This window comes from Lytechinus pictus, chromosome 5 (assembly GCF_037042905.1).
Source record: "Lytechinus pictus isolate F3 Inbred chromosome 5, Lp3.0, whole genome shotgun sequence".
NCBI classification, from domain to species: domain Eukaryota; kingdom Metazoa; phylum Echinodermata; class Echinoidea; order Temnopleuroida; family Toxopneustidae; genus Lytechinus; species Lytechinus pictus.
In genome coordinates this window covers 4,985,260-5,001,449 of record NC_087249.1, presented here as the reverse complement: position 1 = coordinate 5,001,449, position 16,190 = coordinate 4,985,260, and the positions used below count along the sequence as shown (strand labels likewise).

At 37.3% G+C, this 16,190-nt stretch overlaps 1 protein-coding gene across 2 annotated transcripts; it reads left to right on the top strand.

The window, feature by feature from the left end:
• Nucleotides 1-6,911: 6,911 nt before the first annotated feature.
• LOC129262529 (phosphorylated adapter RNA export protein-like) lies at nucleotides 6,912-14,626 on the top strand. 2 transcript variants are annotated; one of them, XM_064099677.1, is made up of 4 exons: nucleotides 6,912-6,990; nucleotides 8,600-9,508; nucleotides 10,917-11,416; nucleotides 14,139-14,626. In XM_064099677.1, the coding sequence occupies exons 2-3, from the start codon at nucleotides 8,630-8,632 to the stop codon at nucleotides 11,409-11,411; spliced, it is 1,374 nt and encodes a 457-aa protein (XP_063955747.1). In that variant the 5' UTR covers nucleotides 6,912-6,990; nucleotides 8,600-8,629; the 3' UTR covers nucleotides 11,412-11,416; nucleotides 14,139-14,626. The 2 variants fall into 2 exon arrangements, with proteins under 2 accessions (XP_063955747.1, XP_063955746.1); XM_064099676.1 differs by having other exon boundaries at nucleotides 6,934-7,285; nucleotides 10,917-14,626.
• The last annotated feature ends 1,564 nt before the right edge of the window (nucleotides 14,627-16,190 follow it).

The window sequence follows — 16,190 nt, the reverse complement described above, 5'->3', positions numbered from 1 at the left end:
ATTTCAGGTATTGTTATCATTCATATATTTAATTGTTCTGTATAATGTTTTGGTGTTATTATCAACACTATACATTATACAGTCATGCAGGTTTGCGATTGGCGGGGAACTCGTGGGGCATGGAGCATCAATATCTCCAGGGGCAACCCTTTTCAGGAAAGGGGATTCTGTCATAAAACCTTCGGTGGTGACAAGGACCGTATGTATTCCAGGACGGGGTATAAAGGGATTAAGGGGTTACACCCCTTGCACGGACCTGTTTTTCCGGAGAAACTTGAAAGTGATTGAGCATTTAACTAGGGCTCATTTACATCTTTAAAAAATTGGAAATTTTAAGGGTTTTATGGTCAGTTTCGATAGGTTATGAAATTTTCAGAAAAAGACTTCAAAATTCGGAGAGCTGGAGGTGACGATACTTTCGTTTGTTATTTCTTTTTTTTCCAGGGGCGGGGTGAGTTTAGTCAACTTTTCTTATTGTTGGCCTCCTCGCTTCCGCTGCCTCTGTTAGAAATAATCTCCTTTTTATAGCACTAGGTTGATAATCATGCTCTAATGGAGGGGCATAATATCTAAACCCCTCAACTTTATTTTGATGTGATGCCTATGAATAATGGAAAACAGTGTGTTCTAATGCAAAGGAAAATTGTGCCTCGATTTATATACAAGGGAGTGCATGTAGCGACCATGAAAAAAATTTGGGGATTTTCATGCCGAAAGCTTGCGTTTTATAGCACTGATCTAATTGTTCTTTTTACATGGTTTCAATATTTTGTTCCATGCCAATTAAGGACGCCTTAATTCTTGCGTGTTTATACAGTGGCGTAACGGGCGGGGAAATTGGGGGGGGGGGGGGGTGGGCTGCCTCCCCCTGGCGGATTTCATCGGATTTTTTTTTAAACGGGAAGAAGATAAAAGGAAGAAAGAAGGAAAGAAAGAAAGGAAGGAAGAAAGAAAGAAAGAAAGAAAGAAAGAAAGAAGAAATAAATGGGAGAAAAGGAGGTAAGGGGACAAGGGAAAGTGAAATGAAAACTAAGGAAAACCATAAAAAGAGAAAACGGAAGGAAAGCGGGTAAAGGACTGAAAGAAAAACGTGTGAGAAAGAAAAAAATCATCCCAAAATACTAATACATTAGCATGATTAATGAGAAAGAAAAATAAATTAAAAGATAACAAAATGGCAAACAAAAGCGGGAAATAAAGGAAGAATGGAATGAGCCAAAAGCTAAATTAGAGAATGAAGAAAAGAGAAAAGACAAAAAGAAAGAAGAACTTAATAACACGACCGGGTTGCCGAGGATTGAAAATAACGATCGGAAAAAAAGATGGATGGCATATAACATTGTGTATGAAGTCTATTATATTAAGATTGCTAAATTCTATGCAATAGCGGTCAATCGGGACAAAAAGTCCGCCTATAAGGCTAATAGACAAACCCTCTGAAATATATTTCCCTAACTAAGTGAAGCTTTACGCTGGCAAGTGTTACCGTAAACGGTTGCATCTCCAAAGCTACCGAGGCTCTGCCCCATGCAGACCCCATGCAGCAGACGGGCCCCTCTGTGGACCCTTCCTGCATTAATTTTAGCTTCACGTGGAAGCATTGGCGTACGGGGGGAGGGGACTTGGTTCAATTCAATTAAATTCAATTAATTTTTCATTCTTCAACATAATACAAATAAGTACAAGATAAATTGATTCAATCTAAATAAAAGCATGAACAAAATTCAACATTGAATAGAAATGATATACATATTCAATAAGTAATTCAAATATAAATCAACATGCATGTCAAGTTTAAATCAATATAATCAATACAATTGAATATAATTAAATCAATATAATTATATATCATGAGAAGAATGGAGGGGTCCACTGAAAAGCAAAGCTTGTAGAATGTGGACCCCTCAAAAAGTCAGATACAAAGGTTCCACAGTCAAGGAGAAATAAAAGAAAATAAAGGAGGCATCGGAATGAAAAATGAATGAAAAACAATTTTGCTGAATATAATGTAAAAATCTGTTGCATAATCATAATTTCAGTTCACAGGCCAACTTTTTCTGTTTCGCTTCGCTTGCTGGCGACTTTTAACAAATTTTCCCACATTTGCTATGTTGTGCCCCTTCAAAATATATGGCATACTACGCAACTGCGTTGAATTTGTTGTGTAAAGATATACCCGCGGTAATCTGTAAGGTTTAAAATGGCGTTGATATCAAAAGGTTCCAGGGACCCCACCCGCGTAGCATTGGCGGACAGAATATTGATGGTTCGGGCCATAGCCCTTCCAAGAACAAAAAAGAAAGAAGCGAAAAGTGTAAGATATGATGTAATTTTCTGAATATCTGGCCAAAATCTATTTCAAATTATTATGAAAGGTGATTTTTTTCACTCAGGCTTTTGCCACACGCGACATACTGTGCCCCCCTTTTTTTTTTACTCCTTACCCTATACTGCCGCATAGAGCTTCGCCCTTTGGCTTCGCCATAATGCTCGTGCACAATCATAAAAAAAATCCTGGCGTAGCTAGAGACCAAGGAAATAAAAGACTAAAGAAAAGGAAATAGCGAAGGGTGAAATATCATTAATTTAATGATATTTCACCCTTCGCTATTTTAAAAATACCTGTTCACAGCGGCGTACAGACCAAGAAAAAAAAAAGAAAAAAGGAAAGGAATTAGCGAAGGGTGATATATACTTTCTAAATATTATGCTAAAATCTATCACAAAATTTGAGTTTTGTAATGAAAATGTCGAAATTTTTTGCTCGCTCGCTTCGCTCGCTTCTAGTATAGCTTTTTTGAAAAATATTTTTCCCCGCTTCGCCATATCTGGGGCCCGTCTTACAAAGAGTTGTGATTGATCCATAGAGTTGGATACGCTTTATCCAACTCTATGGATTGATCCGATCAATCGCAACCATGGAAAGCCAGCAAAGTCAACATATAAAATACACGTTCATAAAAAATTCTAAATATGAATGTATATCCATAAATTCATTGATTAATAATTCTTGACAATTTGGTGTGTTCTCCTTTGTGTACAAAGGACATATTGCAAATTTCCTGTAGAAAAAAATTATGACACTGTTGGATTTCCATATAGAGTTACGATTGATTGGATCAATCGTAACTCTATGTAAGATGGGGCCCTGGCCCCCTAAATTTGTTTGCTTCATTACGTCACTGCTTGTTCATACCTAGCTTTTATGACCGGGAAATTTCGGCTCTTGACCCCCCCCCCCTCCCGCCCGCCCTTGCAACCGACCCCTAATATGCCCCTGTAGGCATATTTGTAGGGATCTTAAGACGTGATGGAGTAGACGCTTTCTGGAACATTGAGAATCTATTGTCAAAAGCCCTTCATGACAAAGCAGTTTTTGTCGAAAATCGGTGGTTCGAAACGGCAGTGTCGCCCTGGCAGGGCCGTAGCTAGAGGGGGGGTATGGGGGGGTGTGACACCCCCCCCCAATATTCATGGCAGTCGGCAAAATCATGTACCAGTTGGCAAAATTGGTGGTGATTTTTTTTTTTTTTTTTTACCTGATTGCTAAGAAAGCATGAATGCTTGTAAGCAGGAGGATAGGGGAGAAAAAGAAAGAGGGAAAGAAAGAAAAGAAAGAAGGAAGGAAGGAAGGAAGGAAGGAAGGAAGGAAGGAAAGAAAGAAAGAAAGAAAGAAAGAGAGAAAGAAAGAAAAAAAGGAAAGAAAAATAGGGGTACTAACTTCGAAGAAGGTTACGACGTATAGAGTAAGGACAACCAGTTAATTGGCAAATCCAAGTCCATGTAGCCAGACTTAGAGCCCTACTAGTCAGCAAAATACAAAGGACAAAACAGATGGAGCTATAAACCTATAATAACACATAAAGTAAGCCCCTGGCCCTCCCCAAATATAAACAAGCTTGTGAGTTTGCAAATTATACCACAATTATTGACGATTTAACAAACATATTAGTTTTGTAAAATTAGAGGCAAGACTAGGTAAAGAAATATGGGGTGGGATGAATTTCCAAGGTTTAAGTTGAATAATCAAAGCCAAAGTATAGTTGGCAAATTATAAAGTGGGCCTATTAAAGTGGCAGAACACTAAACGCTCTACCAGTCAGCAAAGTGATGTACAAGTACTGCGCCGTTTCAGATCTAAAAAGAACAGAACACAAGACTTAACTGGTAACTCTGCAGTTGGCAAATTCCTGAAGACAAGTCTACAACTTGTAGACTTGTCTACAAGTTTGCAGTTGGCAAAAAAACCCAAAAATGTTCTAAGTTATTTTTACTAAATTCTGTCACCGAAGATTTGACAATTCAAGAAGTCTATTCTTCCTCTCACTTGGAATGCTCGCAAGCTTCTCATGACAGCACCAATAAGTGTTGCAAAGGATGAACGCACCTTCAGCCATATGAAGTTTATGAAGAACTTTTATAGATCAACCAATGTAGTGACTGCCCCCTTTTAAGGCCTTAAAATATAAAACATTTCCAGTCTGTGCTTACGTTCGCATTGATGTGGACCGATAAAGATACCGGGCTGGTGTTAAATCAACACCGGCGTCTTTACAGTGCACGAATTCCTAAAGACAGTCCTTAAAATTTTCTGATCTAATTATAACAAATTTTCAGCTCGCGCTTTGTGCTTGCATCACTTGATTAATGAAATAGTAAATTCCTACAAACAAGCCATAGAATGCCCCTCTTCAGGTCTGAATTTCAAAAATTGTCAACTCGCGCTTCTGGGCTGCAATATTTCATTAGTGAAATACGTATCATGTTTATGATTACAATGACCACAAAAAGTGCTTCATGTGCTTAGGTGTAATTCTAACAAAATAAGCAAGCGCTTGGCGCTCGCATTAGATGACTATGATGAGATACGTACGCACTTCATGAATTCCAAAAGATAGTCCTTAAAATGTCCCTTTTTAGGGTCAAGTTATACAAAAAAAATCAGCTCGCGCTTCGCGCTCGCATTGTTTGTTTTGTGAGACAGGTGTGTATCATGATTACAAAACTTTGCTTATGATGTCACTTTTTAGGACTGAATATCAAACATTTTCAGATCGCGCTTCGCTCTCGCATTATTTGATCACTAAGATACATATCCGTTTAATGGCACAGTCCTTAAAATGTCTCTATTAGGTCAGTATACCTGGCAATTGAGCGCGCTTCGCGCGCCCACAATGACTCAAATTTTTTGCTGGTGCCCCCCACCATTACTGTGACCCACGGTACGCCTCTGTTAGCACTAGCACTCTCGAAATTTTAGTTGAGACATCTTGCACAGAAGGTCAATTAAAAATTAACAAATCTTTGATTTTGATGTTATTAATGCATAGGGTATATCATTATACTGCAAGTTAGCAACTACGGCACACTAGCCTTTCTATTTTGATCCAAAATGTTTATTTTTACAGTGCAAATATCTTTGTATATCTTTGTATAATTTACCTTAAAGTATTCACCAAATGCCATTTATTCAATTCTAAAAATTCAAAATCTTTTAGCATGTGATTATTGGGGGGGGGGGTCAAATCCCCCATCAGACTCCCCCTGTGCTCACGTTGGTGCGATCACGCCAAATTTAGTTGGCAAATTCAGCTGGTACACCCCCCCCCCCCAACAAAATGCTTCTGGCTACGGCCCTGCGCCCTGGACTATGAACAAACGACATAATTATTTGCAAATTTTTGTAATTTGACAGACATTTTCAATAGATTTACTATTGTAGATTCGGTCTCCGTTGCCTTTGGTTTGGTATGACTCGGCCGGGGATTGAACCTACGACCTCCCGTTCATGATCGAGGCGGGCACTCTACCACTGAGCCACCATGCCATTGTGCCTCGGGCATGACAATCGTTTGTGAAAAATCCGGGTCTGAAAGGAGTAGACTTGGAGCTATAGTCCCGAAATTATCAAGACAATATCATTTATGAAATTTCACAAAGTGTCCAAAGATTTATGGAGAGTCAATTTTTTTTTGGACCGACATTGCGACATAATTTCGTAAATTGCGGAGAACATCTCGGGTGATTTTGTCCTGTAGTATGATTTGGAAAAAGGAGGCAGTAACTTAATTCAGAAGTAAAATGTTAACAAAACTTAATGTAAGCCATCAAACACGATTCAACAAGAACGTACATTATGCAAATGGAGATATTACTAGTATTCATTGCAGTAGCGTAAGCAGGAATTTCTAAGGGGGGGGGGGGTTCAAGCTGAATGAAATGTTTACAACAACACAAAAAATACGTCGTCTCGTATAAAAAAAATAGACAAGCAAAAAACAAAAAAGGTCTTCAAAAAAAAAATTCTAAATAATGACCAATACAACAGTATTTCAACTATGACATGACCGTGCGGGAAATCGCAATAAAGACTCTGGTATAAGTTATCACAAGCTAAATAATTGATATAATATTAGCTTAGCATATGAAGTGCAGATTTTTGTTTCACTCTGCATATGTGGTTTAAACATATAGAGATATATACTAATAACGCATATTAGTATATATATCTCTATGGGTTTAAACTATACGATGGTTGATGCTAAACATCAGCGGCATTTAAGAACCCACAAGCCAATTCTATATAGGCCTATCGCTTAAAAGCTGAATATGTTCTCTTTTTATATTGTATGCAGCCAAACCGTGCGAATTTGTATTATTTACGAATTATTCTGCTCGAAAAAAGGACTTTTACACTTTTGGATGTGAAACGTGCAATGCAGGGCCGTTGGGTATAATGCACCGGGGAATAATTTTGTTTAAAAAATAAGTACAGATAGTAATTGATTTACCTTTTTTAGATTCCATATCAAATAGTTTGTATAGTATTTACAGTCATATGCAGAAATTACCAAAGCAAGATACAAATTTGTATACATGTGAATTTTAAAAAATTTCTTTCTTATAGTTATATTTGCGTTTGGACGTTTCGGCGACACTATAATTGTTTGATGATGTCTCCAAATTCTAGCCGGAACCAGTAGTAAAAGTGTACGTTATTTTGTCAATTAGGCCTCAGCCTACTCTTCTAATTTGATTTATTAATGTGTAAATACTTTTTTAACTGACTGAAGTTTGAAGTTTGTGTTTGAGGCATGAATGGTGACATATATTTAGGAATATATTTCATACGTTTCTTGTCTACACGTGCCCAGATACCGACTTTCGTGTGAGCTCTCGATCGACTCTCGTGTAAACAACACCACAAAAACAACAGACAATGACAGACGAACAGTCAATTTAACTCAGTGACACTTAGATCTGTGACTGTGTACTTGATCAAACGGTAGTATTTTGAGTTTTGTAAAAAATATGAATTCAGCTACAAGATGCATATCGAGGATATGCGTCTTGTACTGAGTTGTACTTGTAGTTGTACTGTCTACTGAAGTGGTAGCTTGGCGAAAAAGTAAAGGCTAGCAGTAGCATGAAGAGAACAAGATCATGAAGATGGCTAATTGGCTATGTAAAGAATCGCTGCAAGTTTTCCCCGTCTTTTCTGGATGTGGATGTATACGATAAAGGGCCCTCCCGGGCATAAACGCATTGGGTACTTGACCTGAATATTGCCGAGACCGGCAGGTGCAATACACCGGGTGAACACCCTACTCTTTGACGAATAGTGTATTGGTTTTAACGTGCATAGGAATTGTGACTCTCCTATAGCCTAGGCTATACACGGGACCAACATTTGCGTCCTTTCCGATGGACGGAGTGTTTTCCAACTGCATTCACACCTGCACTGAATACAGTGGTGAGGCAAGTTAACACACAACGCTATAGCATCAGACTTTTGTTTTGTTAGACGCGTTTCGGCATGATCGGGACTCGAACCCCTCACGTTGAGATCTACAATCTCCAAAATATGCGCTCTAACTTACTGAGCTACGCTGCCTCTTTTCATAATATTTTTCTTGTTTTTTAATGAATTCTTGTTTTAAAATGAAATCAATATTGTAGTAATGTCGGAAATTAAGTTGTATCCCATTTACAGGATTTAGGGCTAAATCTTTTAAAAGGAAAGTTGAAATCTCGGGGGGGGGGGGGGGGGGGCGAAATTTTTTTTTTCGCTGTTCATGCACATGAATGGGACACAATCCCTGGCTACGTGGAGAGTAAGCGCACATTAGTGAATGATTTTTACTCTCTAGCCCGGAGCCCACCATAGGCGGCGGAAACGGGGGGGGGGGGGGGACGTGTCCCCCCCCTAAATTTTAGGTGGGGGGGGACGGACCCGCCCTAAATTTTTTGTTGGTAACCTTTTTTTTTTTTTTTTGGCTTGTCAAATTTTTTTTGTGGTCCCCCCCTAAAATTTTTGGCTTCCGCCGCCAATGGATCCCACCAATTCTTTCTGGGTGGATCAGCGCAGATATGTCGTCGTGAGATATATCCAGCTTTATTCATGAAAAAACAAACATGGATTGATATAGGTTCAACTACCAAAGTGCTATTTCAATTCTTTTTCTTTAATAATTTTTGGTTAATTTATTTAGTATTTGTTGTTAATTTACTATTGAAAAGTCAAATCATTCTATAAGTGCAGGTAGATGCTGGCTAACATCACCTTATCTTATTACTGATTCATCACTTCTCTTTGCAGATCTATCTTTTTGTAGTATTGGAATTCAACATGGCAGCCTTCACACAGCGTCAAACAACACCTAAAAAGAAAGATTTACCAAGAGGGAGCATTAGAAAGTTTGAACTGAGTGATGAAGATGATTCAAGTGATCAGAGTGACAGTGATGATGAACAGTCCTGGAAGCGTCGAAAGACAGCACCTGCCTTGTCCTTGTCTGAGTCTTCATTCTACAGGGATCAGCAGAAGCAGGGAAAGAGTTCTGAGAGACCAGACAACAGGTCTTCAAGGATGAAAGATGGAGACAGAGGAGTGGTTACAGTAGGGAAGAGGCGGAAGAACAACATCTGGGGTTCTGTAGCCGTAGAGCAGAACCAGGAGGTTGTCGAGAGGGAAATCACACATTTTGGTGTTGATCAGGTCATGGAACGGGATGTTGAGAGCTACAGCTACAAAGATACAGAACAGCTCCCTCTTGGTGTAGCCACAAACATTCCTCCTGGAGATGATGTCATCAAGGGTAGAAAGCTGGTGAAGGCAGTAGGGGAGGATGAGGATGACGCTTGGCTTGCAAATGATCCACCAAGACATAGTGAGCAGGAGGAAGAAGAACTAGAAAGACCACATGATGACCTTCGGGAAAAATTAAAGAAGCGTGGCTCCATGGTTGCTGACAGGTTCCGGCGCTCCAACGTAAAGAGCAGGCTTGGAAATCATTCAGACAGTACTGAACAGGTCGTCCTGATGAAGAAGGTGGAGATTGACCCCAGTGCTGAGAAAAAGGTTATCGCAGGTCAGCTTGCTTTCAGCCTCCAAGAGCCAAAGAGAGAACTTATTCTGAGAATAGTCAAGATTCTTGGAGTCGAGAAGGCACTTCAGATATGGAAGCAAACAGAGGAGATTGAAAATGATGGTGGAATGATGATAGCGGTAAGAAATGCTATGAATAAAAATATTTTTTTATGTTTCATCAATTGGGTTTAGGGGTGTAGTGGCACCCTCAACATTTTTTTTTAATTATACGCCCCGTCTCGACGGGACGTATTATGGTATCACACTTGGTGTCCGTCCGTCCGTCTGTATGTCCGTTCCGTCCGTTAACTTTTCCTTGTAAACACGATAACTTCAGTTTAACTTAACCTAGGCTCATATGATTTGGTGTGTATAATACTAGCATGGATCCCAGGAAGCCTATTGATTTTGAGGTCAAACAGTCAAAGGTCAAGGTCACAGTGACATATTTTCATCTTACCACTTTGCAGTCCTTGTAAACGCGATAACTGCAGTTTAACGTTACCTAGGCTCATATAATTTGGTGTGTATGATACTAGCATAGATCCTTGCAATTCTATTCATTTTTAGGCCAGAAGGTCAAAGGTGAAGTTGCCACCTTTTACTTTTCTTGCTTGACCAATAACTCAATTTTCCGTGTTACAGACAGGCGTATTATGTGCTTGCCTTAGCAACACTCTTGTTCATGATATATGAGAGGCAAAATTTTGAATGCATGCATTTGAGAATCCATCTAATTAAATTTGATCTGCCACGCATTGATGCTCTTTCCATTCAGTAATGAGTAGGATGTTGGTTTTCTTGCATAAGTGTACCTGAAAAGAAGGTCATTTGAGCCTTTTGGGGGTATTTAAGGAACTGAAAGTGGAAGAGTTTTCTTTAGCCTACATTACATTCATAATGACATCACCAATGGTACTGATTTGAAAGTCTCCCTAGGTATTACATGTAATTTATAGTGAATACAACTTTTTGAGAATTCATATTCTCATTGTTTGTCTGGTATACTTAAACTGTTCTTCTCGCTTGATATACATGTAGAGTACCGAAGCGATGAGGTCAGTTGCCATGGTGTCATGGAGGCCTGGATCTAAACAAATGAACCCCCCCAAAGAAAGCGTGTGTTTCTCATAGGAGAAAATGACTGCTATCGGAATTTGATTGCTTGCAACCCATTTTTCAGATGAGCCAAAGTCATACAAATGTGTACAGACGATCGTCAGCTGCGACTCTGTTTAGAACCAGCACCCATGACACCATGGCAACTGATGTCACACTTTGGTGCTCCATATCTTCTTCCTCTAAAACAGCTTTTCCTTTAGACTGATCCCCTTTTATATTAGATTACGTATTTAAAGGCAAACATGGTTTTGGCTTTGAGATATAGAGCCCTGCCTGTAATAGTCTGAAATGGTTTTGTTTTTTAAATATTGGGTCACTTGTAATCTAACAAACCACAAAAGACCAGTGACTGTTTTTGTTCTGTCAAACACCACACTCATCAATTATGATAATTCAATGTAAATCTAACTATTTCCTCTCTTAGAACCAATCAAGGCGGCGATCACCGGGTGGGGTATTTATCCAGCTGATGAAGACAGATCCAGACATCTCCAAAGAAACCATCAAGGACATCTTCGCAGAAGAGAAGAAGATCTTTGAAGCAGAGCGGAAAAAGAGGAGAAGGCACACCAGAAAGTCTGCAGCCTTCCACAAGGATGGGGATGATCACCCTGGAAACAGGGAGGAAGAGATGGAGGAAGCAGGATTTGAGGGAGATGGAGAGGCTGTTGGTGAAATGGACATGAGAGATGATAGAGTTCCGAAGTTAGATGATGAACCATGTGTGAATGAAATGGAGCCAATGCCGGATGAACCATCAAACCTTGATCCTCTGGATTGTGGAGTACCCTTGCCTCAGAAGGAGTGCAGTGATATCAAAGAGGACAATGATAATATGATGTTCCCAAAGCTAGATGACATCCCACAGAGGAATGATGACTCTGATCCAGAAGATGGAGAAGTTTTAGATGATGATTGATTCAAGTAAGCTGATGTTGTGCATGCTTTCTGGTATGCCTATTTCCAACAGGTTTACATTTGCTATATCAATTTGTGACATGGGTCCTGAAATTGATTATTTTGATTCAAAAAGAGAAGTACTTGTTATTACATTATGATTGATTCATGGAGAGCAATTCATTAAATCAATATTGTTATAAGTTACTGAAATCTTTCCACCTGATTGGATGAAATGAAATGGAACAGTGAAAATCATGGACAAGATACTTCATGAAACTCTCCCCAGTGTGTCTATGCATTGCATACTTTCCTTTATGCCATTTTCTAACAGGTGTAATTACATTTGTTGTATCACGTTTGTGACATGGGTCCATAAGTTGGTTATTTTTATGCAAAAAGAATTATGATTTTCAAGATTTTAACAGAGAAAATTGATGAATTATAAGAAACACATGTAAAATGGAATCAAATGATGATCTTGTTTTGCCTTGCCTGGATAGCATAAGTGAGGTGGCCGCGACATCATCAACATCAAAATCCTAACTACAGTTAAAGTTTTTTAAATGTCATCACAACTTTGAGAGTATTTATGGGCCTATTTCATGGAACTTGGACATCAGGGCAATGAAGTGTCACTTATTATGTAGTATGAAGATCAGCTCACGTAAGGTCAAACGTCATTGGGGTCAATGAACATAAACCATGTTGTATCACCATTATAAATATGTTTTCAAGATATTAATTTGAAAGTATTGGTCCCTATTTCATAAAACTTACATGTAGATGAGTATGGTTATGAAGTATCCAAAATAAAGTGACTACATGTATAGTAAGATCAAACTTTACTTTTTTTGTAGTATCAACATCAAGAACTTAACCAAAGGTTAAAGATTTTTATACATGTACCTCTACCTACCAAAGGTGGTTCCTGTATTAAGCATTATGTTTTTGTGTCGTCCATTAGTCCCGTTTTCGTGATAACTAAGAACTTTTTGACAGATCAACTTACATGTAAAGCTTGGTCCACGATGATAATCCAATGATGAAGGCGAGTCACAAGGTCAGAAGTCAAAGGTCATATTGGTTATTAATTTAAACGTTGAGAATTATATGAAAAGTTTATTCTTGATCTGGCTATGGCGTTGGCATATAAATCTCCACTGTTTTCAACTGAGAATCCATCTAGTTCTATTTCACAATAACTGCAAGTCCCTATTTTGTGAAAATTTGATATAACTAAGGATTTTAAAGTACTTATCAGAAATTTGACAAGTATAATTTTATGTCACCAAGTCAAGGTCAGATGTCATTTCAGTTCAATTGCTTTGATGATAATTGATGTATTTTCTTCAAATGTTAATTTAAAGTTATTCAATCAAATTTTATAAAAAAAATTGAGATGGTCTGCAAATGTCAGCAATAAATTATTACCTTGCCAAGGTCAAAGTGATTTGGAGGTAGATGACATCATTTGCAGTGAATGAATTATGAACTAAGTAGGTTTTGTTACATTAAAATATATATACTTGTAGGCCTATTAAAAAAAAAAAAAAGTCCTTATTTTCATATTCCATGGAGCTTGTTAAAATTAATCTTCAGGCCTTTGATTTTAATAGGGCAAGGCCACTTACTTATAGGCAAATTGCTTTACTTTAGTCCTATTAAGAGGTACCAATTATTTTTAAGGCCAATAAAGAGTGTTGAGACCAGTCAATGTCACAAAATCAAGACTGTGCTACATGTATGTTAAATTCAATGCAAGACTGTTAGGGACATGCCACTTACATGTATCTATTCAGTTGAAATTCAGGCAAGCAAATGTAATCACTTTTAAAGTGAAATAGATTGCCCCATCTATGGTGTCATGGAAACTGATTTTATTTTTAGTACATGTTACATCATGATACATGTACGCATTATTCTAAATATAATTGCTTCTTTTGTTCCAAATGTATTAATTGATTTGAGTTGATGTTCTTGTATTGTAATTTCTAAGAAAACTGATGCCAAACAGCATTGAGGTACATGTAGTTGGCTCCTGTGAGCCCTTGATGTCAATTAATGCATTTCATAATAAACTAAAAACATTCATTATTAAAAAAAATATGAAAGGCTTTGTGGGATGACCGTTCTTTCAAAATACAACATAATAGAAAATTGGAGTTTGGAAATTCAAAGAAATACATGTATTTCACTGAACAATCAATCCCAAGCAAAGGGAAGATAAAGTGTTAAATATTATGTACAACCAATTGTGAGATTCCAGAAAAAAACAAGAGTGAGGTTTATAATCATTTTGAAAGAGAACTTTGTGATTGATATTCAGTACACTATGATCAACCCTCCCCTCTCAAGATTAACACAGAAGAGTGACATCACGATAATGTACACAACTTGCATACATTTAGGAAATGCACCAGTTGCCTGACAGATTCTATTTTCAATGATATGATATTTGTAAAGTGTGTCCCAGTGAAAATAACCCCCCTGAAAGAGACCGGATATCAATTTTAAAATTAATCGTTATTTCAGCTTTTGTGTCAAGATTTAGAAAGTCCAATTAATATTAAGTTTTTTATGGTTGTTTCATTTGTTTTGTTTGTTCAGCAATTGACACATTTCAGCCCATTCCAAGTTTGCTTCATGACACATGTCTGCACTAAATTGAAAGTTATTACAACCTGTCAATTACTTTAAGTACTTTACATCCCTCTATTCTATCTCCAACTTTTGGTTTATATTACAGAAATCAACCATGGGAATTAGTGCAGCTTAGAATTTCATTATCAATGTCAAGAAACAGAATTTTTGTTAAGAGAAACAAGAAGAAATCTGAAGTTACACCAAGGTGAGCAAATCATTGGAACTTGAGAACATGACAAGCTGGACTATGAAAACCAAACCATAGATTGAACGCTCTGTACAAGTAAGGATGACCATGCAGTGGAACTTAACTTTGATGAGTATTCTTCTAAGAAGAAAATTAATTTGAATTAGTAATCAAGGAGGGATAAAATGCAGAAACTTATTATTGACATAAAGTGAAGCATGGAATGAGTGAATGTGTGTAGTGCACAATGCTTTTTAACCAATTTGGAATGGGTTGATGATCACTGCTGTTACAGAATAGCATACATTTGAGACCTTATCAATTTTTACCAGAACTACAAACAGAATTGGGCTTTGCAAATTATGTATTACAAAATAATTAAATGAAATCTTGATTCCTGTTAATTATTCTATTGTCTGTGAGAGGGAAGTTTTATTTGGGGCATGAAATAATGAAAAGAGAAAGATTAAGGAAATGGTAGTAGAGAAAATGACAAAATTAATGAGAAGAGGAAGTGATAAGCGATAAGCAGAAGAGAGAAAGTGTGATGAAAAGAGAAGCATGAAGATATAAAGAGGATGATGGGAGGAATTCAGGGAAACAGAGAAAGAAAAAACTCTGTACAGCAAAAATGTAATTTCAACATGATTCAATAGTTTTATTGCTTCTATAATATTTTCACATAAGAATGAAATATACATACCCAACAAGAAACATTACTGAGCATTGAACAAAATCACAATAACAAACAAAGACCCCCTCACTCCGAAGAGTCTGAAGCCAAAATATTTGTCTAATACAATCACATGTATAACAATTGTTATAATAATAATAATAACATGCAACATTTATATAGCACTTAAAGGGGAATCCAACCCAAATAAAAACTTGTTTTTATAAGGAAAAGAAAAATCAGACAAGTTGATAGGTGAAAGTTTGAACAAAATTGGACAAACAACAAGAAAGTTATAAATTTTTAAAAGTTGTAAATATTGGTAATCACTATACCCATGGAGACTTCAAATTGGCTGCATATGGGATGGCATAGTGATGTAAGGCAAGGACTACTCTTCCATGTACTCCAATACATATTATGGCTAAAATGTCATTTTTCCCAAAAGTTTTATTTCAAATTATATTTTTCTTTCATGAGGACATAAAACAATGTACTACCTGGGTTATATTTAGATTACTGCCCCAGGGGAATGGGTACTTAGGAGAAAACCACAAATCCCTGATAATAATGTACATGGCCTATGGCAAAGTTGTCCTTGCCCCTTGTCATAATTTACTTACCCAGTTGCCAATTTGAAATCTACATAGTATTAGAGATCTCAATTTTAAAGCAGCTACAACTTTCTTATTGCTTGACCGATTTCTTTCAAACGTTCACCATTTTGTTTAATTTATTTTTCTCCTTCCCAACACAACATTTTATGGCCAAGGCTGGATTCCCCTTTAAAACAAATGTTTCTAAGCGCTGCGTACTATACATACACATCTTTTTATTGACGTCTCATGAAATTTAATTTCATCCTCCATATAGCTTACAACATAAAACCATCACCCATTTCTCAAATGCAAATGTGATAATTCAAAATAAAATAAAAAGACATCAGTCCAAGTTCTAATCCTCGGATGACACACCTACATTAAAGGAGAATGAAACTCTTGGAGCAAGTTAGCTTTTGTGAAAGCAGAAAAATAAAAAAATAAGATCAACAAAAGTTTGAGTAAAATAGGACTAGCAATAAAAGAGTTATGAGCATTTGAATGTCGAGATCACTAATGCTATGGAGATCCTCCCATTGGCAATGCGACCAAGATCTGTGATGTCACACACGTACAACTCTCCCATTTGGACACTGAAAATATACCCCAAAACATTTCTTTTTGCTCATTCTAATCATATGACAAACGATTCATCAATGATATAATGTTGTGAAACCTCTGTACTTGTCATCTCAT

Coding starts and splice junctions, on each gene's coding strand:
- LOC129262529 (XM_064099677.1), top strand. CDS start 8,630: ATGGCAGCCTTCACACAGCGTCAAACAACACCTAAAAAGAAAGATTTA. Junction 9,509..10,916: donor ATGGTGGAATGATGATAGCG/GTAAGAAATGCT, acceptor TTCCTCTCTTAG/AACCAATCAAGGCGGCGATC.